Below are 25,491 nucleotides of genomic sequence, written 5' to 3'. Positions count from 1 at the left end.
AAAAAAACAATTCAAGTTCTAAGCAGAGAAAAATACTATTATCACCAAGCAAAAATAATGGAACTAAGCTTTTTGCATAATCTAGGGTTCTTGCCATTCACTTCTAACTTTCAAAAGAGGCCACCTTTAGTTAATATGAGAGAACAAGTCATCTTCAAATATGCATATCGAAAGGCTATGCACACCAGCAGATCTATACAAGGATGAGTATTTTCCTTCCAAAGACATAAAAAAGTACCACAAATTATTTAAAGCTGATCCAGAGAGCAGGCTTCTCAGAAAATAAGACTCTTTACATACTTTTTCTTCTAAAAAATGAGGGTTGTATATCTGTCATATATATCAGGGTCAATTTTCTCCTAAGAGAATGGTTTTGACTGCAGCGATCCAAATGCCTGGGGCTCTGTTAATCACAAAGTTTCTTTGTAACATTCACAAACTCTAAAAAAATTATCACACATATTATAAAATCTCATAAACCAAGGAAGGCTTGGCTGCTTTTGTTCCTTACCTGAAAGCGGCCATTAATCTTAAAAATTACTTTGGGATAGACCATATAAAGCTGGGGCCAGCACTTGTAGTCATTTTGAATGCCCTTCTTCTTCCAGAGACTGTTACTTGAAAGGCCATGATTTAAAAGCTGGAAAAGGTGACACAGATATAATCTCTGCTGATAAAATCAAAGCAGAAGACAAATTAGTCTACAAGTCTTAAATTATTAAGGAGTTATTACCAATCTTGAACTGTGGTGTTTTACAAGCTAAATTCCTACAATCAATAAGGACTCATTTATTGTCTAGTTGAAACATTAGCCGTAAAACCTAAAACCTCCAACCTCTTCTTTTTAAGAGATTTCACTGTTCCATATCAACTCTAACTAGACCTAGATATTTTGACATTTGTTAATTATTTAACTGGAAGATGTTGTCTACTTCTCTGAACTTCCCATACTCACTAAATGATGCAGCTGGATATGATTGTAACTGGTATCTAACAGAGTCAACTAGGTTCTTCCCTGGCAGTCCAGTGGTTAAGACACCATGCTTCCAATGTAGGGGGTGTGCATCTGATCCTTGGTCAGGGAACTAAGATCCTATATGCTGCACAGTGCAGCCAAAAAGGAAAATTTAAAGGAAGTGTCAGTCATATCTTCAGTAACACAACTGATTTCAATATTCAATCTCCCCAGTTCCCAGGACCCATACTCTACCACTCATTTAAAAATTTGTAAATACTTACTCACTGGTAGGGAAGGATGATTACTCCAGGATCATGTCATCTCTCTGACCAGACAGGCACAAGGGCACTATGTCCAAAAAGCTCATCAACTGAAGCAAGCTTGCAAGGAAGGTAGAACTTTCCTATTTCAAACACTTTGATTGAAGAAACCAAAATCTAATTCAGTATCAATTTCCTTCTATAGATGGCTGTACAAGGCACCACATCCCTACTTTCCTTCAAGTATATGTGGCACAGTAAAGTAGAGGGGACAGTATAAAGTTTATTATGTGATACCAGCCAGTGTACAAAGTCAAAGTTGTGAAGCTAAAACACGTATCACAACCATTTTACTGTAAGATATAAAGACAAAATTATTTAAATGAGTTGGTTACAGGATTTACCTCATCCATAATAACTTCAAGACTAGAAAAATCCCAATCTTAACTCTCACCTAAACATCAAAAGGCAAAAAATGTACAACAGTACCTCACAGTTTAATTGCTCTATGCATTTATTAGCTAATATTAATGGAACAGAGGGGACAAAAGCTCACAAACATTTCACACATTTCACAAGCTGCATTGCAGGACAAAAAGTGACTAAGAAGGATCAACAGTATCCTAGGGTCTTGGTGGACGCATTCCTGGGGGAGGTGGACCTTGAAAAGAAAAAGCAAAATTCCATGAGGTCATAAAAAAATAGACAAACATAAATATTCAGGGGCCTGGCTAGTACCACTGAGAAAATTATTAATACTCACTCACCTCTTATCCCTGGTGGAGGGGGTCTCATTCCTGGAGGGGGCATGCCTATTGGCGTCCCACGAGTAGGAGGAAGCCCAATTGGTGGGCCCATGGGTGGTCTCATACCAGGTGGAGGAGCCATAATTCCTAGAAAGAAAAATCGCAGGGAAAAAAAAGGCACATAATCAGCTAAGATGGTAGCATAAAGCACAAGATAACAGTTAAAGAAATAAGTCAGGTACTAGGTAAAGAGCTGAACAAATTTCTCCTTGACCATTGCTACAGCAGACCATCCCAATTCATGCTTTTCATTAAAAATCAATGGCCAAAGTGAAAACATACTCCAAGTGCCTAGGTAGGGAGTTAGGCTGGGCCTTAATACAGTATCTTCTTAAAGAGTGCTTTTGGTCGTGACTTTTTTTCACAGATCCACGTCTGTGTCTAAGAACCAAATTATTTCACAGTTCTTTTTAGAACCACATTCTCCATCGATTGCTCACCTGGAGGTGGGGTTGCTCGACCAACAGGTGTAGGTGCAGTCCCCCGTCCTGGTGGATACTGAGTTGGGGCTCCGGCGATGCTGGCAGTGGCAGCGACTGCAGCAGCTGCTACAGTGCCTCTTCCCTGGGGGGTCATTACCTGAGAAAGAACGCACAGGCAGGCAGCAAATGTAAACACTTCCTCACAGCATTCAAAATAGAAAACAAAAGGCTGACCATGCATTATCTATTAAACACAAGGTAATTACAGCAAGTCTGCACTTCTCCCGTTTTTCTCATTTAAAAGTATCCTGGCACACTACCACCACTGTCACACTCGCCTTTAAAGTGAACACGCCCGCTTTCAGCCTCAGCAGCCCTCTGCATTCTCAACTCTGGTTTATCCATCCGTATTCCTCTCCGCTCATCAACAGTGCTGAGTTACAGCCATCGTGGTGGTTTCATAATGTGTATTTGTCCCTCTCTTCCCTCTCAGCATATACTGCTTTACACAGTACAGGATGTTCACTCAGTTTTTTCAATCTCCTCAGTATCAGATTCCAGGCACTTTCTCTCAATAACAAAAATTTCTCCTGGCTCCTCACCTGTTGTGATGGCCCCCCAACCCCTCGGACAGGGCCTGCTAATCCAGCAGGAGCCTGGGGAATCGGAACACCAGCTGGAACGCCTCTGCCAGCTGCCCTGCCAACCCCAGGGCCCCCTGCAGCTCCAGCAAGTGGTACCCGAGCAATGCCAGTCTGAAACAAAAAAATACATATATAGCTTGAAATCCAATTTATGAAAGCCATCTATCAAAAATCATTCCTAAATAATTACTTCTTTCCAACATTTTCCCATATCACCTATCTTATATGAGGTTCTATATTCAAAATAGCATCAACAGAAGCATCCTACAGATTAGATGTACACTAGTCAAATTGGAAGTCCATATATTTTCATGATCCTATCAAGAGAAAACAAATTAGTAACTCCTACCCATAACTAAATTGTAGTCAGCACATAGAATCACTCATTAGAATTGCTTAATCTCCCATTATAGATAAACAAGAACTTATATCAAGTGCCAGGAACATTTTGACAAAGGTATAATGTACTTTGTCTCTGTTGTACACTCATTTAGCAAATAATTCAAATAATGGGATTCCCTCCCACATTAATGTTCTGTCCTGTCCTACATCCTTCTTACATCTTTAGGGGGTGGTCCCTCCACAGTCATGGAAACCAAGTTCTCCCCACGCAACAACACCAGACCCAAAACTCGCTTTTCTTCACGCTCTGGCTGCTTAGCATTCTTTGGCCTATAAATAGGAACAAAATTTTAGTATGATAAGTTATGGATAGACTCACTAACATTTTTATAGATCATTATGTATCAAGACATTAATCCATGCCCAGATACTCATGCTCAGTTACTGAGTTGTGACAAAAACAAAGAAAACTGGACTCGATATATAAAGGTGAGCTCTTTTCCTACCATACATCAAACTTCCAGAATATTCCCTCAATGTTATACTATAGCAAAACTAATTTCTTCTTTGTGAAACACAGATGCAAATAACATTGCTAAGATTCTTTTAATAGTTGTTGCTATTGTTCAGCTGGTAAGTCATGTCCGACACTGCGACCCCAGGAACTGCAGCACAGCATGCTTTCCTATCTTTCACTGTCTCCCAGAGTCTGTTCAAACTCATGTCCATTGAGTCAGTGATGTCATCCAGTCATCTCATCCTGTCACCTCCTTCTCCTCCTGCCCTCAAGTCTTTTCCAGCATAAGGGTCTTTACTGATAGCAAAACTTGGAATTTTATCTTTTTCCTTCCAGTTTCACTGACATATAATTGACAAAGCGTACTGTGTTAAGTTTAAGGTGTATAGCATAATGACTGACTTACTTCATGAAATGACTGCCACAATAATTTCAGTGGACCTCCAACATGTCTTACAGATACAAAAGAAAAAAATGTTTTTCCTTGTGATGAAACTCTTTTAACAATGTTCATATATAACATACAGCACTGTTAATCTCATTTCTCATGCTGTGCATTACATCCCTTGTACCTAATTATCTTAAAAATGGAAGTTCATAATTTTTAACCACTTTCATCCAATTCACCCCACCACGTCCTGCCTCTGGCACCCACAAATTTGATCTCTTTTTCTGAGTTTGTTTTTGAAGTATAATTGACACTACATTATTTTCTAATGCACTGCATAGTAATTCAATTATTTCTATTATAAAGAGATCATTATAAAGTGATCAACACTGGCTAAGACTTTGAAGATAGGCAACATTGAAAATTTTCATGTTAAGATAGGATTTAAATCATTTTTAACTAAATAAGTAAATATTGATGACAGACAACTGAAATAAGGATAAGAACAGCAACAGGCAATGGACAGCCTAATAGCAGACACCTGCTTATTCCTAGACTTACCACATGCTATATTACCATGGGAAGTGGCTTCCCAGGTCGTGCTAGTGGTAAAGAACCCATCTGTCAATGCAGGAGACATAAGAGACGTGGGTCTGAGTCCTGGAAGATGGCAACCCACTCGTGTTCTTGTCAGGAGAGTCTCATGTACAGAGCAGCCTGGCAGGCTATAGTCCATGAGGTGGCAAAGAGTTGGACACAACCAAAGTGACTGAGTATGCATGCATATAATCAGGGGCAATCCTTTCGAAAACTTTTTGAACCTCTGTTAGTCTTATTTCCTCATGTGTCGGCAGCAAAATTCATATATTCATACAGCTTCTACCATATAATATAGATAGTGCCTTATTTAGGTGAAATTACCCCTAAAACTTACTGAAGAATGAGACATAAACTAAGGATATACCTAAAGCACTCTCAATTATCTTTAGTATTTATCAAAGTTGTAATTTAAAATCCTTTTCAGTAAAAATGTAGATTATTTAAACAAAACCTTAACATTCATCATTAACAGCATTCATCATCTCGAATTTCTGAAATAATGCAACTTCATGTGCGGGATGAAAATTAAGAATAAATAAAAATGGAAGGACAAGGAATATGTTATGGATTCTATTAAGATTTGAGAAGAACAGACATGTATAGCAGGCAGGCAAAGCTCATCATCACCTTTCTCTTCATACAGAAAATTCTAAGTGAAGTGGTCAAATTAAATTTTTGGACAATGTATCATCAACTGTGGGAACAGAAGAAAATCAAGCCAATGGTCAATGTAAATTCTGCCCCTAGATAAGAGCTTGAAACAAAACCATTCTGAACATCTAGAGCTACTACAAGCACTGCCCCAAATACTCTGAATGAAAAGTCAATAAAGTTTAATGCCTCTGGGATCTCCCAAGTGCCATGCTCTTATTGTTAAAGGAAGTTCTTCAAACACAGGTGCAAAGAGGGTAGTGGCGTAGGTAAGGCACAAGCACATGGAAGTTATTTCTGGAGAAAGAGCATGGACAGACCTCCAGAACAAATAAGCAAGGGAGGTTAGAGGCTGATGCCAAATCAACACTGACCACGCGAGTTCAGACAAAACAAGGGGCAGGCAAAGAGGCTGGCTGAACAACTGCTAGACCAGGTCTGAACTATTCTGTTCTCATTTCAACTCCTCAACCATGAAGAGTAATTGTGACTCTTACGATTCCTTCGATCTCAATTTTCTAAATAAATATAAATTGTTATTCAAAGAGTAGCATTCAGCTTTTTTTCTCAGTTTTAGTTCATAATTGTAGTTTCAAAATTAAAATAGTAGTGTGGATACAGTGACTCTAATACTGGGAGATTCATCCAATTCAGAGATAAGACCAGGACAGGACTGCCATTTTTCCTGCCTCCTTCAGCAGGTACCCTAACTACTTACTTTACCCTCATTTACTGTTCTGCCTCTCCCTCAGGACCCCACTGCCCAAACCCAAAGCGGCCTTACTTGATCTTCCTGAACTCATCACAATCACAGAGGATCAAGTTCATATGCTTGTCAAAAGCCTTAAAGGTGCCAATGAAGATACGACCATCTTGCAGAATACATCTCATCCTATAGTCAATGTGCTGCAGCATCTTGCTACTCTTTCCCACAGTCTGGAAGGAGTAAAAAAAGAGTCAGTCATCACTTTGTCTGCAGCTACTTTCTAACCCTTTCCTATTTCTTCCCTACTCCTATACCAATCCAAATTTGGCTGCTTTCTTAAGAAAAACATCATGCAGTCAATCTTTTCTTACCTTTAGGATACTAAATTTGGACCCAGGACCACTTATACTCTCCTATAGAATGGTCTACTTTTCAGAATCCCTATGTAGTTTTCCACTGCCCTAAATATATGACATCCCCAATAGAATGCCAAACCCAGTTCTCCCTTTTAGCATACCATCATTCTAAACTCTGTCCTTTCCCAATTTGAATCCCAAATCTCACTCTCCTACAGAGTACTTGATCCTGAGGACTATTTCTTTTCCCACTAGACACCCAGACAATTGGTGGGAAATTCTTATCTCCATCAAAAACTTTGCAGTTTCTATCAACCCAATGTAAACACAATGTATTATTTTTCAGTTCTCTTTTAAAGGCCTCTATCCTAGCTTACACCCCACCTCTTGTATCATTCAGAACTTTCATCAGTGTTCCTCAATCTTTTAATTTTTTTTAAAAGGTGCTACTAAGGCATCTTTTAAAAAGATTTTCATCCCAAGTGACCACTCCACTGAAATTTTAATATGCAGAAATACTATTTACATACTGTGGACCTCTGGAAGACCCCAAACCACTGTAAAAATCTAAGATTCTTTCTCATTCCTCAAAAACTAATTTTCAGTTCCTTTGGATATCCTTCCCATTAAGAATGTATGTTCTTGGTTACCTAAACAGAACCACAAAATGGATCAGGATGCTGTATCTCTCTAGACTGCTTTCCTTTGTACCAATCAAGCCTTAAAGACCTCCATTTTTCTTCCCCACTGATTCCAAGCCTGTTCCTCGGCTGTGGTTTTGCTGGACCATCCATTTTCAAAGTAGACTTTTCAATCTATTGAAATATGACCTCTTGAGTCCCTCATCTGCAGGTGATCCCTCACCACTGTAAATATGACCAAAAATTCTCTTTTGTTTTTCTTCACAATGCAAGATCTCTATAACAGGACAACATACATAGGTTTTCTCCAGTTTTTATTCAATGCAATGAGGTATCATCACTATAGATTAATTCCTTATTAAAAACCCAACACCCCACACTCTGGAAATCCAATATATTGAGAGAGTAGCTTCTCTCCCCTCGACCCTAATGAACATCTTACCATGATTGCTGTTCCACCAAATTCAATGTCCACAGGAAAGTTTCAGGATCCTTAAGACCTAAGGGAAGGCTACAGATAAAGGTATGACGCAGGTTCTCTTACAAACAATGCAAGCTGAGGCAGAAGCTTCAAATAGTAGATGGAGCCTGCAGAGGAAAGCACGATCAAGCTGCACCACATCTACCATGGTTTAAACAGGCAGAAAATCTTGCATGAAAAGTACTATTTGACATAGTCAAAATCACCCCCTTTCACTCTTATACCCACCAATTAAACACCAAACTTCACTATTTGATCACCTTATCACCCATTTTTTGCACACCTATAAGTTACCAGTTTGTTGAATATAATTTTACACAGAAATTCTTAAAAGTTTCAAAAATAAGCTTAATTTTCTATTAATATTCCCAAAATGTAGTATTCTCTTTTTCCATCCTTATTTTAAGGTGTTTGATTCTCTGGTCACAAATTAATACCAAGTAACCTCAACATTTTGGTATTCCTAAGTTTCTCCATTTGAATTCCTCCTGAGTTAGCCCAGATTTTGCTCCTTGGCTAAACCACCTAAATGCTTTCAACCTCAATGTTACCTCCCCACACCAAGCCAAAGTCCCTTCAGAATAATGCTAGGAAATCTCTCTTCACTAATAATGTAATATATTATCACGTACCTGCTTAAGATGTCCCTTGTTAAAAGGCGACATACAACTACTGAATGCTTATATGTATGTACAGTCAACTTTCTTAGTAATCAAAGAAACAAGCATTAGAATACTATGTCCCCCTGATATTCTTAAGAAAATGCTTCTAATAAGTATGAACCAAACCCAGCCAAAACTAGTAAGTGGTCTCAAACTGCTAATTATATTTAAAAAGTAAACACACACATTATGTTCTTTATGAGTGGGAATTTGGTTTTACATATAAAAGTAACTCAGTATCATAAACAAAATCTAGTATAATTGTACTTTCAACAATGCAAACATTTCAAGTAAGATTGTTGTCTCCATTGTTTTCAGTACAGAAGATTTACAAACAGTAAGCTGGTTAAGTAATTTACAATCATCTGTTTTCTTATGTGAAAATAACATCATTTAAATAGTGGTTAAGATCTATGGCATCATCAAAAAAAGAATGGTGTGTAAAACTATAATAGATTAGAAGAGAGTTTAATGAAATTATACAAATAATTCAGTAAGGATGGTAAAATGTAGAGGCAGTATTTCCCTACAATTAGCAAAATTTGGTGTCAGTTCAATACATTTTAAAGAGAACTTGGAGGGTATTAGGTTTTCTAAATAAAAAATAAAATAAAATGACCATTACTCAGAATCTCTCTCCCAAGCTTTGTTTTCCACATGCAGACTGTCATGTATCCTTTGTGCAGCTTTTTCTGTAAGTCAATCCTACCCTCAATAAATGTAGTTTCTTCTTTTCCAATCTGGATTCATTCCTTTTTCTTCTCGGACTGCTATGGCTAGGTCTTTCAAAACTATGTTGAATGATAGTGATAAGAGTGCTAAGAGTGAATAATAGTGGTGAGCGTGGACTCATCTTATTCCTGAATTTAAAGGAAATGCTTTCAGTTTTTCACCACTGATGATAACGTTTGCTCTGAGTTGGTCATATATGGCCTTTATTTTGTTGAGGTATGTTCCCTCTATGCCTACCCTTTGGTGAGTTTTTATCATAAATGGGTGTTTAATTTTGTAAAAGGCTTTCTCTGCATCTACTGAGATGATCATGTGGTTTTTATCTTTCAATTTGTTAGTATGGTGAATCATATTGACTGATTTCTGTATACTGAAGAATCCTTACATCCCTAGATAAAGCCCACTGTTGGATTCTGTTTGCTAGCACATAGTTGAGGATTTTTTCATCTATGTTCATCAGTAATTGGCCTGTAATTTCCTTTTTTGTGGCATCTTTGTCTGATTTTGGTAACAGGGTGATGGTAGGGGACTTAAAATATCCTACTCACACCAATGGACATATCATCCAGACAGAATATCAATAAGGAAACACAAGTTTTAACTGATACAATGGATCACTTGGACCTAATTGATATCTACAGCATTTCATCCAAAAAAAATAGACTTCACTTTTTTCTCAAGTGCACATGGAACATTCTCCAGGATAGATCACATCCTGGGCCAGAAATCAAACCCTTGGTAAATTTTAAAAAGTTGAAATCATTTCAAGCATCTTTTCTGATAAGGCTGTAAGATTAGGTATCAACTACATGAAAAGTACTATAAAAAACACAAACATAACAACATGCTTCTGAATAACCAATAGATCACTAAAGAAATCAAAAAGGAAATCAAAATATATCTAGAAACAAATGACAATGAAAGCACAACTCAAAATCTATTGGATGCAATAAAAGCAGTACTAAGAGGGAAATCTATAGATATACAAGCCTACCTCAAGAAAAAAGAGACATCAAATAAACAACCTAACGTTACACCTAAAGTCAACTAGAAAAAGAACAACAACAAAAAAAACCCAAAGCTAGTAGAAGGAAAGAAGTCACAAAGATCAGAGAAGAAACAAATGAAAAAGAAATAGAGACTATAGCAAAATTCATTGCAAAGCTGGTTATGTGAGAAGATAAAACTGATGATCCCATCAAGAACAAAAGGGAGAAGACTCAAATCAATAAAATTAAAAATGAAAAAGGAGAAGTTATGACAACACAGAAATACAAAGGATCATAAGAGAATAGTATGAGCAATTACATGCCAATAAAATGAACAAGTTGGAAGAAATGGAACCAATTCTTGGAAAAGTATAACCTTCCAAACCCAAACCAAGAAGAAATAGAAAATATGAACAGACCAATCACAAGCATGTAAATTGAAACTGTAATAAACAATCTTCCAACAAACAAAAGCCCAAGGCCAGATGGCTTCTCAGGCAAATTCTATCAAAAGTTTAGAGAACACCTATCCTGCTCAAACTCTTCCAGAAAATTGCAGAGGAAGGAAAACTCCCAAATAAATGAACTTTTAATCTAAATTCACATGAAAAGTTTCAGGCCTATAATTTAAATGTTCTGAATTCTGACAGGATTCTCTATATAAAAGCAGTCTGTAAATTCAGGAAACCTTGGTATATGTTTGAACCACTAGCAATTTCCATTTTTATGATGGTATAGCTAAGATTTAAGATCTTCAGCAATCCATGGAGACAGAAAGTAAGTTAAGTGGTTATCTGAAATAGGGGGTGGAGTTGGGGAATGCATTAAATGGCACGAAGGGATCTTATTCGGGCAACTGAAAACCCTAAAAGGACGTGTGCAATGGCTGTAACGGCAACCTGCTTATAACTGGGCAAATTCTATGGTATATAAAACATACACCAATAAAGCTGTTCTTATACAATAAATTGTCTGAACCGTCAAATAATCTTCAGAGTTTCTAAGATTACATTTAATATTGCCATTAGTGCCTCCAAAGAACAAAAGCAGCTGAATGTTCAATAAGACAGTATTCCTGGAGCTTATTCCCAAATGGAGATATGCTACTAGACAATGAGCCACAGACAGTGATTACCAGGGGAAAAAAAACAGGACTGTATATGACTTTTCAAAATTTCACTTAAAGGAAAGAAATGTAATCACAGAAAGGTTTCTGAAATAAAGATTAATATAATAGGCTTTCCTGGCGGTTCAGACAGTAAAGAATCTGCCTGCAATGCAGGAGGCCTCAGTTCGATCCCTGCATCGGGAAGATCCCCTGGAGAAGGGAATCACTACCCATTCCAGTATTCTTGACTGAAGAATTCCATGGATATAGCAGCTCAGTGGGCAACAGTCCATGGGGTCGCAGAGTCATACATGACTGAGCAACTAATGCTTTCACTTTTCAGTGGGAATCAGTATCAAATGTGCATTTAAGGTGGAAATTTGTAGTCAGTCACCTCTCCAATGAAACTTTATAATTCAGAGACAGGGATTTTACCTTCAATGCCAAAAGACTTCAGAGTCCAGATTTCCCAATCAGACCCATTCCAAATGTTTTATCCTGCTTGGCATTTCAGTGAACACATACCAAACCAGGTTCATACAGCTTAGCTATAGATCAACAAATGCAAACAAAGATTTCCTGGTATAGTGGATCAGAACACAAAAGGAAGCCAGTCAGGCCTGTATCTGTCCATCTAACCTGCCTGAGGTTCCAAACTCCTCCCACACCCACTATGTTGTTACCATGTATAAAAATGCATCTGGGGATTTGAGTCATGGACTAAAGAACTGGGGACATAAATATGTAATATGTATAAAATAATCCATATAAATAGGAGATAACATTTCACTCAGAATAGGGGTTGACTAATTGGAGAGGTTAAGAATGGGCTTCTCTTAATGAGATGGCCTTGAAATTTCTCTCATTCCTAAATTCAGCATACTATAATTATGAATCCTTGTGAGGGAAAGGAGATATATTACTTTGTAGAATGATCAAATGTTATCTCCATAGCAAAGAAGAACAAAATGCTTTAAGAGGGAAAAAAACAAGAGCAGCAATGTTACAATTCACTAAGGAATTAGCAGTTACCATAAATTTCCTGGTGAAAGTGTACATAAACAAATAAATGGTCCGGGGGCCTGACTATATCCTGGGACTTCTCAGGAAGAAGCGTTCTCAAACTTTTGAAAACGGTGGACTTTGAAATGATTAAACTACGTAAATATGTAAAGCTTCCTTAAATCAAAAGATCTGATGGTCAGACTTGGCCAAATAACATACAAAAAATGAGAAGTCACAGAATAATGGTATAGTATTAGTTCCCATTCACCTGGTAAAATAGACCTTTCACAGAAAAAAAAAAAATGCAAAAAGTCTAACATGAGAAACACAAGTAAGTGGACACTATTAACCACAAAGCAATGCCAGTTAAACCAGAGGAAAACAATTTTTCCATTTTGGAAAGTGTTTACTTATCAAAGGGGCGAAAAGAGACATCAAAGGTGGTACTAAGAAATTACCACTGTAGTAATTATTCTTGAACTTTTGAACTGTGGTGTTGGAGAAGACTCTTGAGAGTCCCTTGGACTGTAAGGAGATCCAACCAGTCAATCCTAAAGGAAATCAGTCCTGAATATTCAATGGAAGGACTGATGCTGAAGCTGAAACTCCAATACTTTGGTCACCTGATGAGAAGAACTGACTTATTGGAAAAGACCCTGCTGCTGGGAAAGATTGAAGGCAGGAGAAGGAGATGACAGAGGATGAGATGGTTATATGGCATCACTGACTCAACGGACCTGAGTTTGAGTGGACTCCCGGAGTTGGTGGACAGGTAAGCCTGGCGTGCTGCAATCCACAGGGTCGCAAAGAGTCAAGACATCACTGAGTGACTGAACTGAACTGAATTATTCTCGATGGTAATCAATACTGCTTATGATGTTATTAGAAAGGAACATAACAAAACATTTAAGAACTTACTAATTTTTATACCCTGCATACCCAAACTGAATCATCATCCTAATAACTTTAAAATACCTAATATACAGTATCTTAAAAATGCAGAATATTCATAATAGCATAGCAAACTAGGGGGAAAAAAAACACAAATACAAAGGAAAAGTAAATCATGAAGGGACCATCATTTATTCATTACAAATGCTATTGAGGATTATGTAATAAAATGAAGGAACATTAATGGTATACATAAGTAGAATAGTTTAAAAGCATGATTACAACTATGTTTTCAAAAGAAAAGCAAATGGGTAAAATGAAAGAAAATTCTAAAAAAGGCCACTATGGTTCCAACATGGCTATTTAAAATCTGTGGTTTACTTTCCCATTTTTCTAGGATATCACTCATATGCTTTACATTTTTATAATGAAAAAGAAAACATATTAATTGTTTAAATGTCTTTACCCACTTACATGTATAGCAGACTTGAACAAGACCCTTATCGCCAAATTCATCGGATTCTCCACTCTGCACTGTTACTTCATCTCCTCTCCTTATCATGCCTTTCCCTTTGCCACATTCTAAGGTACCAACACTCCACTACTGGCTCCACCTTATGTTTTCATCTTTGAAAGTGGTTCTCTAAGAGACTAGCAGACTTCTTCTTTTAAAGGGAAAGATAATAAATATTGTAGGCTTTGCCTGCCATTCAATCTGTCATGAATACTCCCATCTGCCACTGTACTGTCAATAATATCCACAGGTCATATGTAAATAAATGGATATGGCTCTGTGCTAACAATATTTTATTTACAAAGACTGGCAATCAACTCCTGCTGTAAAATAATTCTAGTAACTAGTACTATTTAGATGAAACTAGCACTTAAAACTTAGAAAATTAGATTACTCTACTTGCAGATCATAATTATGATTTAAATAATACTATACAGGAACTTTCAAGAGTATCTAAACTATAAGGGCCAAAAAATTCTTGGTTAAAAGATCAATGATGCACACTTATTCATGTAAAAATGTTCTTACTCTGGGGGACAGCTGAGGATAATTGCCAGATTCCACTGTCTGAAATCAATTCTACTATCTTACAATCAAGTCCAGGCAATTACTGGAGAATGCTGGGTAAAGAATTCAGTAGGGGAGGATTTTTCCTTTTGAAATGATGGCCATAAACAAGCCTAATAAATTTGAGTTGCGGGGTTATACTTTGAAATAGAAATAAAGAAAATCTAGAAGAAAACTCATCTATAAACTTCTTTCCTCTCTTAGCTTCTGAAAAGTACATATTAAACCCTTTGAATTTAGGTCATTCAAATCTTAAACTTAAAAAAAAGAAAGGAAAAATAAAGTATTTAATCAAAACTAATTGCAATTTCCTAAAAATCTAAGCAACTAACACAAAAAGACACTGTAAATAAATCTACGTAACACTGACAAATCATGGGTTAATAGTTTTGTTACACTGTCAGATGATTCAAACAAATGAGTAACAAAATATGAGAAAAGAAAACAAAAAATAACTAGTAAATAAGCCTGGGAAAGTATTTAGCTTCTCATCTGTTAATGGATGTGATGTGTATTTCTAATTTAATAGAAATAAATTATATGTAATTGACATAATTAACGCAGATGAAAGTGTACCTAGCACTATACTTTCTCATGGCAATAAAGACAAATAATTCGTAATGTAATTTAGAACATGAACCTTAATTCAAATTCCTTGACTTATTTTTACATCTGCATATCCAAGGAAATGATCCTATCTAATGTTTTACAAAAAGCAATTCACTGAAGCTTCATTTCAAACTACCAGCAGAAAAAATAAAGTTCTCTCAGAAAGGAATTATAAAACATATTAGCAGGATATTCAGCAACTATTTATAATGAAATACTTTTCTTATGTTAAGGTGAAATGCAGTACAAGTTAAATATGAATAAAACTAACTAAAAAGCAAAGACTACATTGTCTAGAAAGTAACTCACGACAAAAGTCTTTCAGAGTGAAAGCATTAAGGTACTGCCTTTACTTTTTTAAACATTCTGCTATGTGTTTATATTTGTATGAAGCCTTTAAGGAAAAATAATTGAATATATCCAAAATAATTAAATGACCTCCAAACATCCTACCCTTTAATTAGTTGTTTAACCCTGATCATGATTTCATCAGCTATAACCTGTTTTTATTTTTCTCTTGAAATCAGCTACCTTGGTGTTCCAATACTGCTTTAACCACCTCTTGGTGTCTCAGCTAAGAATGCCTGTCTCAGTTCTGCCTGGAAATCCACCACAGGTACTTGCTGCTGCTGAGATCGCCTCAGGTACAGGTGACACCTAAAACAAGAGCACAAAACACATAAATGAAAAGACATTTGCCTAAATAGTTAACAATGTGAACATAAAAATACCCTTACATTTAATCCTCATCAAGGTTCAGAGCATACCATTACATTATGAATAAATTATAAAAGAGGAGACTCTCTGCACATAGGAATGTATAAGAACTGATGGATACTTACCCTCTTTGGTGATATTACCAAGGAACTTAAAAAAAGAAAAAAAAAAGAGTTCTTCTGGTTTAAAATGCCTTATAAAAGAACCAACAGTATAATAACCATTTCTAATCTGGAAACAACTCTTTAACCCCTAGGGAGGTAGGGGGTAGGAAGGGTTAAGGCATTTCCAGTGAGACATTTTAATATAGTTATTTATGCTGACAAGAAGTTACTAACTGAAACAAAGAATTTCCAAGCTACTTAGGTTCTCAGACTATGTAAATCTACCATCCTTTAGTTATCAGGGAATTCTAGAAAAATACTCAACATATTCCTACCTATGAGTAGGACTCTATCTGGCCGTGAATCTCATCCTGAGGATGAGATACAGGAAATTACACAGGGTTGCTGGCTAACAAGACAAGCATAAATAAATCACCAGCCAACAAACTGCCTTCGTTGCTAAGTATGTGCTTGCATGCTAAGTCACTAGTTGTGTTCAACTTTTTGTGACCCTGTGGACCTCAGCCCACCAGGCTCCTCTGTTCATGGGATTCTCCAGGCAAGAATACTGGAGTGGGTTGCCGTGTCCTCCTCCAAGGGATCTTCCAGGGATGGAATCCACTTCTCTTACTACACTAGCAGGCAGTTGATAAGTACATATGTATGAAAATATTCAGTAACAGCTAGAATTGAAAATGGGACTGTGATAAATGGTTTTCCACTATTTCTATACTTTTAAAATAAGATTTTTAACTGCAGTTCATGGGGTTGCAAAGAGTGGGGCATGACTAAGCAACTGAACAACAACATAAAGAATCAGGCTAGACTTTGTTCATGGTTCCTAGGAGGTAATCTCTAATCCTTTGAGTTTAACAAGTGATAGGAGTGTCTTTGTTATTCTTGGTGGGCCTCTGGGATCACACCAGAGTTAAAGATAACTAGATGGCTCAGGTTAAAAGCTGGGCTTAGAGAACAGAATATTTATACTGCTTACCTGTTCCTATAATCCAACTATTATCAAAGTGGACAAAGGTGGTTGGGGAAATTATATTATTTTTCTAACTCAAAATTACCCTCAGATTCTAGTTCAGCACCTCCTAGTATTTATAGATAACATATACAACAGACATCAGGAAAATGAAGTTGTCTCTTCTTCAAAAGCAATAAAATATTTCCATAGATATGGACAAATTAATGAAACCTAAAGCAGGCTTTTAGAATATTAGCATATGACCACCTGTTATACTGATGATTCACACTGATGTTACACTGGATAAAGGCTCTAATAAAATATAACAAATGTAATAGAACCTTCACTCACTAACAAAGATCCTCTTCCAAGAAATCTCCTCCACCCGTACCTCTGCCACAGTCTCTAATCTATTTCAAGTTATTTCTACAGATTCTGGGAAGGAAAAAAAATGGCATTACCATATAAAAGAAGACAGGCAAATGCCTATCATAAATGATAAATTATATAAAATATTCATTCAAAGTATTCCTTTTCAAAATTTAACAAAGGAAAGAATAATGAACTCTGCAGAATAAGTAAAGTAAAACAGACATGGGAAAATGGAGAAATCTTTTGCCTTGCCAATAATTTTAAATATGCAAAATACTGAAATTTTTCCATATATTAAACGAGCAAATAACAAAAATAAGATATAAAATGCTACCCACGTTGTATAATAATTTCTGTAAAAAACTTCATATTTGAAGAAGTGAAATAAAATACAAATAAATATTAGTAACAGTTGACCCTTAAACAAAAGTTTGAATTGTGTGGGTCTACTTATATGTGTTTTTTTCCCCAATAAATATATTAGGGATTTTTTTTTTTTGGAAATTTTTGACAATTTGGAAAAACTTGCAGACAAACCAGAGCCTAGAAATATCAAAGAAACAAAGTTAGGTATGTCATGAACACATAAAATATATGCAGATATACATTTAATATAAAAATGTTGTCAGTCAACTGTCAATATAGACTTCTAGTCAACAAGAGGCCATTTATAGTTCAATTTGGGGGGACTCAAAAGATACATGGGGATTTTTGCCTATGTGGGGGATTGCAACCTAACTCCTTCATTATTCAAGAGACAACGGTAATATTAATTTTCAGATTGACCGCTCCTTTCTTCACAGCAATAACTAAGAAAACAACCTAACTACCCATTAGTAAGATAATGATAAATGTTATTATAGAACACCTGACATGGAAAGACTCCTAAGGCATATTGTTACAGAATAAATCTTATGTATATAAACAAACATGCCTCCCCACACATACACACACTCCATATATGTAGACATGAATGCATATTAAAAGGTCTGAAATGATAATAGATCAAAGTACCTGAGGATTTATCTTTGAAGAGACACAGGGAGGGGAATGGACTAGTGATATTTGATACTCACTGTGTATCTCAAAATTACATGTTTTATGAGAAAATTATATTCATATATTAGTAACAGCAATACAATTTGAAAAATTACTGCTTTAGGAAAGAAAAACAATTTTACCACTGATAACTATCAAGATTTGTAGTAACAACAAAACGCACAAGACCCAATGTAGATTCAGTATGTGTCATGTTGTTGTTATTGTTTTAGCTGCTAAGTTGTGACTATTTAGAAATGTTAATATAGTTTTAATTGAAATGCTCCTTCTAGAAACACATTCATATCCTAAATTAAGAGGAAAATGTATACATTTCAAATGCACTAACTAAAAAAATTCTAAAGATTGCAGAGCAAACATGAACACATAAATTTACATCTCTTCAAAGCATAGAACATTTGGCAAGCACAACAAAAGTGTAACAGATAATAAAGCAGAAACATTTTAATATAAATATGTTGAAGGAGGTAGAACTTTATGAACATACCATGTTACCTACACATGCATAGAAAAAAGGAAATACATGTCACTAAAATTTTAGCAAAAGTTAAGTTAGGACAACATGGTTATGGATGATTTAATTGCTTTTTTACTGTATCAATATAACATGCACAAGCTTCTTTCATTAATTAAATTCATTTAAATTCCCTGTGGCAGCATATTTTGTTCCAATTTGAAAACACCCTAAATTGGTTCTCAGGGCCTGACTGTACTCACTCCTGGTTGCTCAGTGAGGCTGTCCTTCTACGTTTGACTTGGACTTCCACCTCTGGCACGTGCTGTTCTGTAGTCCGTCTCAAGTGTAAACGGTCCCTGAGGTACAAAGAGGATTTGTTTTACAGACTTCATCAATTTCTGAAATACCACTTACTTAAAGATTATACATATATCTAGTAAAATGGAATTTTTAAACTCCATCTAATCTAATCTAATTAAAGCAAGGTATGGTGATATATGTCAATTACAAATCAATAAAACAGACAAAGGTAGAATTAAATATTAGAAGATCTTTATCCATCAATGATCAGAATCTAGCCCCAAACTACTTTCTCCCTTTAGATTCCCCTTGACATCAGAAAACTTCAAAGGAAAAATATCAAAAAAGTAAGCAAATCTGTGTATTCCTACATATACTCACATATATAGATATAACACTATATATTTACATATATATTTACATACAAATAAATATACATACCCCTGAAAAAATGACAAAAATGATTTGAAAAATATTTTATTATCCTTCTATATAGTGGAATAAAGTATAAAATTTAAATTACAAAATGTCTATTTAAGGAATCTCTTGTGTGAATGCTTCCTTCTTAGCATGAGAAACAAGAAATATTTTAAAATGCTTAAGAAAAAAAAAAACATAGCCACTGACAGTATAATCTGCAGAATAGCTCACAAAATGGCTGCTCAAGGGATCTGAACAGGAAATCTGTTCAGCACTTGGGTCACAGATTAGAAACTACAGGAACTGAAATTTCAAAATGTCAACTCAAAACAGAGATAAGGAAATGCATTTTACACAGCTCAAGCAATATAATAATTCACAGGCAGATTTCAAAGGACACATTCCAAAAGATTATTTCCTGAACCCATGCTATTTTATGTTTCATATTAGATTATGCAAAATAAACAAAATAGTTTACCAATAATCCTGATTTGCTTCCAAAACTTTAATGTTCTAATCAAGCAGTAGAAAAGGTCATTTAAAAAAAAATACCTTTGCTAATCTCCTTGACCTTTGGACCTTTGATTAGGTAATACTTTCTTAGATTATGACACCTAAAGTACCTAATGGAGAAAGGAATTCATAGGATTTCACCAAAAGTGAAAAGTCTGCTTCAAAAGACACTTAGAAAAACAATTAGAAGCATGGGAGAAAATATATGCAAATTATATATGGGATGAAAGTCTTTTATCCAGAATATGTCAAGTATTAGTATTAAGTCACTCAGTCGTGTTCGATTTTTTGTGACCCCATGGACTACATGTAGCCCACCAGGCTCCTCTGTCCATGGGATTCTCTAGGCAAAAATACTGGAGTGGGTCGCCATTTCCTCCTCCAGATATAAAGAACTCTAGAGAGATATAAAGAACTGTTACAACTCAATAATATAGTAACAAAACTCAACTTTAAAATGAGTAAAGGGGGCGTCACTGATGGCTCAGTGGTAAAGAATCCACCAATGCAGAAAACACAAGTTCCATACTTGGTATGGGAAGATCCCACATACAGACCATGAAGCTGCTAAGTCCCTACACCACAACTTTTGAGCCTGTGCTTTAGAGCCTAGGAACAGAAACAACTGAAGCCCAGATGCCCTAGAGCCAGCCTCCACAACAAGAGAAGCCACAGGAAAGAGAAGACCTTTCACTGCAACTTAAGAGAACAGCCCCAGCTCACCACAAGTAGAGAAAAGCCTGTGCAACAACGAAGACCCAGCACAGCTATAAAATAAATAAATGAATTACAAAAACATAAAATGAGTAAAGGGTTCAAACAGATCGCTTTCCAAAAGCATAAAAATTTCCCTTAACACAAGAAAAGATGCTCAATATGAGGGCCATTAGGAAAACACAAATCAAAACCACAAACACCACTTCACACCACAGGAGTAGGATGTGGAGAAACTGGAGAAATGAAAAATTATACAACCCTGGCACTTCTTAAAAATGTTGAGCATATTAACATGTGACCCAGTATTTCCACTCCAAGCTTGGAGTGAAATAAAAACTCAAACTTGAACATGAAAGTTCCTAGCAGTGTTAGTTGTAATAGCCAAAAATAGAAATAACCCAAAGTATAAATGATGAATGCATAAACAAAATATGGTGTGGTATGGTATATCACACAATGGAATGCCATTCAGTCATAAAAAAGGATGAAATACTGATACACAAGATGGTAGTTTCAAATATAGTTACTAATACATTAATACAGTAAAAGGAATTATAAATCTCTGCTTTGCCATAGACCTCTGCTTTATCATAGACCACCCATTATGATTAATGGAAGCTCAACTGAGAACACCCCATTATCCATCCCACCCCTCGGAAAAAATCTTCAGTTCCTTTATGTAACCTGAAGGTCTGTGTTCAATTGAGAAAAGAATCAGTATATAAAGGTATTTTTTTTTAATTTTCAAAGATTTTTAAAGCTACATGCAAAATCAGTGATGAGTAGCTTTATTTTGAACTTTGTTCTAAACACACATATGTACATTTGTAATGTCCCTAACTGCATTTCCAACTCAGAAGCCAACATTTCAGAAAATCCAGCACTTAAGGAGAAAAAAATGTTACATGTACACAATGTTAATTTTTCACTCCAAAATCCCTTTCACTAAAAAATTAATACTAATCTGGAAATATGGGCTTCTCAGATGGCTCCATGGTAAAGAGGCCACCTGTCAAGCAGGAGACTCTGGTTCAATCCCTGAGAAGATCCCCAGGAGAAGAAAATGGCAACCAACTCCAGTATTCTTGCCTAATAAATCCCATGGACAGAGGAGCCTGGCTATCATCCGTGGAGTCCCAAAAAAGTCAAGACATGAGTTAGCAACTAAAACAACAACAAATTTGAAAATATACTGAAAAAGCAAATGATGATGAGATATGATAGGGTTTTTTCCTGTATAATATTCTATCAAATATTCAGGATTCCTTACACAGGCCCCCCCCTACTCCTGCAAAAAGTAATAATTCAATGACTAAGACCTCAAGAATGAGAAATAAAAAGATAGTGTGAGGTAATCCCAGGGTATGAATTCCCCACTAACATGCAAATCAGTGCCTCCAAAAACAAAACCTTTAGAATCAAAGAGAATTCTGAGCCAGCCAGCACCCAGGAACCAGAAAATAAAACTTCTCTGCCCACCTTTATTAGTGAAGTATGATGCCTTAACCATCAACAACTCCTGTTCAAAGTACCTTGCCTTAGAAAACAACACATAGTCCTTGCTCTAAACTTCAGACAGGGCTCATATTCCTTTCCCATTCTTAAAAAGCTGTGGTACTATGCCAAATATTCCACAAGGCAGGACAGAGACCTTCAAACTTCAGGTCTTTCCACAGGGTCCGCCATATTGAGGTCCTAAGTCAGAGGGCAAGACTACAAAATGGCGGACCAGGATGATGCACTCTCATCTCGCAAAGGGCCAAATGATCAGATGTTCATATTTGAAGCAGTATCTTCCTACAAGCAGAAAAAAAAAAAATGCAAATCATAAGTATCACAAAATACCAGAGTCCTGCTATTTTTCAAGCTACTAGAAAATAAACAATTCCAGAACAAAGCTTCCAAAGCTTAATTTACATTTCCCTTAATTACATTCTAACTGGGCACACAAGCAGGCGTACTGTTTATGATAAATGAGTAAAAAAGGCAAGCACATCAAAATTCTGCAAGGAAAATCCTTAAAAATGTCCCCCAAAATCAAAGTATGGGAATAGTAATACAATAATCATGATACAGGAATAGTTACTTTGTTAATTACCCCTTCTCAGCGAATATTCATAGCAGCTCCAACTTCAAAAAAATAATGGAACAAAAATAATAATTAAAAAATCAAGAGGAAGGAGATATGCACACATATAGCTGTACACATGAGCAACTGTGAAGTTGCTGTACAGCAGAAACTAGCACAGTATTATAAAGCAAATATATTCCAAATTTTTAAAAGTCCAATCAAGGGCAAGAATTCACTAATCCCAGATAAACCTAGGACTCACATTCTACATTTTTCTCTGCCGTTCTCCTTGAACAAACAACTCATAGACCTCAGTTCCAAAGAGTCTTAGAGGAGCCTTGATCCCCTGATTTAAGGAAATTATAAAGGTAACATCACCAATGGATTATCTAGCGATCAAGAAATAGGACAGACAGGTAAGGAAAATGTAGCTATAGAATTATATAATCTAGAAAACTGAAATCAGAGATTAAAGGAATGAGAGTTGTCTAAAAGGCTAACTGAATCCACTTAATACAGCAAATAATTAAGACTGCTCACAGCACCACCTAGGGCAAATGAGCAAAACTGAAAAAGCTCCTGCACCAGTGATGGAGGCTGTCTTTTAAGTAGCGTAGTGAATCCTGAAATGCACTCACCTCTCTTGGCCTCCAAGCCCTCACCTCTCCCTTAAGAGGTAGGAGAAGGCCAAGGACACAGTGCAGCTGCCCTGACATTTCAGGCAGGCACAGGATGGAAAAATTGTGCAACTCTCTGGCCTACCTGCTCCACTCCATCACAGCACTACAGGGAAGGGGTGACTTACAAGCCAGAGGCTGCGCAAACCTGTGTCCTTCCTCTCCCGAGTTCACTCCAGCAGAGCAGGGAAGGGACAGGGACCGGGCACATAAGTGTAGGCGGTGGAGGGCCGCCCCGCCCAGTGGCAACTGCACAAATCCCCTCCCCTAGTGCACGTCAGAGGCGGTGTCATCACTGACGCGCCTGCGCACCCCGAGCCCACACCTTCCGTACTGCAGCACCGGGGTGCGGCAGCCGCCCCCGACTCCCCGGTCCGCCTCTCCCCCTTGGCGCACAGCTCTCCAGGGCGCGGCCGACCCCCCGCCTGGAGTCGGCAGGACCGCTCCTCCCCCACTGCGGTACCGCGGGGAGGGCCGCGCTCCCACTCCGCGCCTGCCCAGAACCGCACAGCTGCGGCGGCCGCCATCTTCACAGAGCCGCACAAAGGTTGTGACGCGACACCGACCGCCACGCTCCTGAGCTGGCCTTCGAAACTCATTCCAAACGCAGGGAAAACGCATGTGAACATGCATGTGAACGAGAAACGCCTCTGGCTGTCACATACCAGAACCTGGCAGGTCCCCCAAAAGATGCATTAGATGGGCTGTGAATAACACATCCCTCCTCTTACACCAAGCTCACAAATGTGAGATAGTTAAAGGAATCAAGTACATAAGGACTAGACATTTTTGCAGCCACCCCTTCAATTTAGGGACTGGGTAGTTTTGCCATGCTATTCAAACTGTAAAGGCACTGCCTGGTGCACTGGGAAGACCGAGAGGAATCGGGTGGAGACGGAGGTGGGAGGGGGGATCGGGATGGGGAATACATGTAACTCCATGGCTGATTCATGTCAATGTATGACAAAACCCACTGAAATGTTGTGAAGTAATTAGCCTCCAACTAATTTAAAAAAAAAAAAAAAAGGAAAGAAAAAAAGAAATTAAAAAAATAAAAAATAAATAAATAAATAAAGCACTGCTGGTCACGAGAACACTGAACAGTTTTCTCCCTTGTCTTCAAACAGATGGCCTCCTCTACCCGCGTGCCCGCACCTGCTCACCCTCTCTCTTAGCAGTGTCCAAGACGACCACGCCGCAAGACTGCTTTCTCGCGCCCCCAATGACGCTGGCACCCCACCACCCCCACATACCGAGGCCACAGAGGGACCCCACCACACTCTCGTGGCCCACTTCACCCCCCACGAGCAGCGCGGTCTCTCGGCCGCCCCCTCAATAGCCGCCACCACGGCCACCCCGTCCCCCCTCCTCATCACTGCCGCGGGGACCACGCCAACCACTCCCTCCCGCGGATGCCACACATCAGCGCCTCTGCGGACATGGCACCTGCTGCCGCCTCACGGCCGCTGTGGATACCGCTGACCCCGCCCTCCCCTGACTGTCGCATCGTGGTCACGGCCTCAACCACAGGAACAAAGGGCCACCCCAGAGAATCTGAGGGGGCGCAACATGACGGTGCAGATACCCCCGAGACCTGATAAGACACGGTCGGGAGAGTCACTCCAGCCCCAAGCCTCCAGAAGTTGCTCCATCCAGCCACTGGACAAAGAACTTGAGGGCCCAGATCTCTAGTAAATACCAAAATACTTCTCGTTCTGGAAGCTCAGGATGATTAAAAAAAAAATTGTTGCCCACCACACGGCTGACCTGGCCCGCTCCATTGCGCCGCTGGCCGCTCCTCAGAACAGAACGTCACGCATCTCCGGCTGGCAGACAGCGCTGCGCTCCTCTGCCGCCACGGCACCGCTCCGCGGACTCCGCCTGCGCTGGCGCGGCAAGCCGCTCCGCTCCCCGCGGCCAGACTCTGCCGCGCCTGCGCAGTCTGTTTGCCGCAGTGGCGAGGCTCTGCGGCACTGCAGGTGACGCGGGCCTTCCCAGGCAGGGAGATCGGGGTTGGTGTCTACCCCACCCCGGTGGTCAAAGTCCTACGGCCTTTGGGGTGGGGGAGCTCTAGGGACCACCACGAACCGACAGTTAATGGCTCTTCCAATCGCACCAAATGTTAACAGTAGTATTTCGACCCAGAGTGGTACCTCCCAGTGGAGTGGAAACTGGGTATTTCCTTTTTATGAACATTTGTAAAGTCCGTACCTTATTCAGGTTTCCTCAGGTTTTCCTCTGGTGAGCTTATCCTGTTGCAAGGTA

General features: G+C 38.1%; 2 protein-coding genes across 3 annotated transcripts; both read right to left on the bottom strand.

The window, feature by feature from the left end:
* Positions 1 to 1,708: 1,708 nt before the first annotated feature.
* SNRPN (small nuclear ribonucleoprotein polypeptide N) lies at positions 1,709 to 15,398 on the bottom strand. 2 transcript variants are annotated; one of them, XM_043921405.1, is made up of 8 exons: positions 15,381 to 15,398; positions 7,734 to 7,802; positions 6,373 to 6,524; positions 3,651 to 3,762; positions 3,049 to 3,201; positions 2,465 to 2,603; positions 1,986 to 2,111; positions 1,709 to 1,879 (listed from the first exon to the last, which is right to left on the bottom strand). In XM_043921405.1, the coding sequence occupies exons 2-8, from the start codon at positions 7,734 to 7,736 to the stop codon at positions 1,842 to 1,844; spliced, it is 723 nt and encodes a 240-aa protein (XP_043777340.1). In that variant the 5' UTR covers positions 7,737 to 7,802; positions 15,381 to 15,398; the 3' UTR covers positions 1,709 to 1,841. The 2 variants fall into 2 exon arrangements, with proteins under 2 accessions (XP_043777340.1, XP_043777339.1); XM_043921404.1 differs by lacking the exon at positions 15,381 to 15,398 and having other exon boundaries at positions 7,734 to 7,872.
* SNURF (SNRPN upstream open reading frame) lies at positions 7,743 to 25,150 on the bottom strand. Its single transcript, XM_043921407.1, has 4 exons — positions 24,994 to 25,150; positions 18,789 to 18,884; positions 15,381 to 15,506; positions 7,743 to 7,879 (listed from the first exon to the last, which is right to left on the bottom strand). The coding sequence occupies exons 1-3, from the start codon at positions 25,005 to 25,007 to the stop codon at positions 15,401 to 15,403; spliced, it is 216 nt and encodes a 71-aa protein (XP_043777342.1). The 5' UTR covers positions 25,008 to 25,150; the 3' UTR covers positions 7,743 to 7,879; positions 15,381 to 15,400.
* Between the last annotated feature and the right edge of the window lie 341 nt (positions 25,151 to 25,491).

The sequence above is a fragment of the Cervus elaphus genome, chromosome 13 (genome assembly GCF_910594005.1).
Source record: "Cervus elaphus chromosome 13, mCerEla1.1, whole genome shotgun sequence".
Taxonomy (NCBI): Eukaryota; Metazoa; Chordata; class Mammalia; order Artiodactyla; family Cervidae; genus Cervus; species Cervus elaphus.
The sequence above is the reverse complement of the archived record's forward strand: the minus strand, read 5'-3'. Positions and strand labels throughout refer to the sequence as shown.

Excerpts from the sequence above, each read along its gene's own strand:
- SNRPN (XM_043921405.1), bottom strand. Across the intron at positions 3,763-6,372 it reads GATGAGTTCAGGAAGATCAA|GCCAAAGAATGCTAAGCAGC; the intron begins GTAAGGCCGCTT and ends TCCTATTTATAG. Across the intron at positions 1,880-1,985 it reads CCCTCCACCAGGGATAAGAG|GTCCACCTCCCCCAGGAATG; the intron begins GTGAGTGAGTAT and ends TTTCTTTTCAAG.
- SNURF (XM_043921407.1), bottom strand. Across the intron at positions 15,507-18,788 it reads GCCTCACTGAGCAACCAGGA|GTGTCACCTGTACCTGAGGC; the intron begins GTGAGTACAGTC and ends CTCTTGTTTTAG.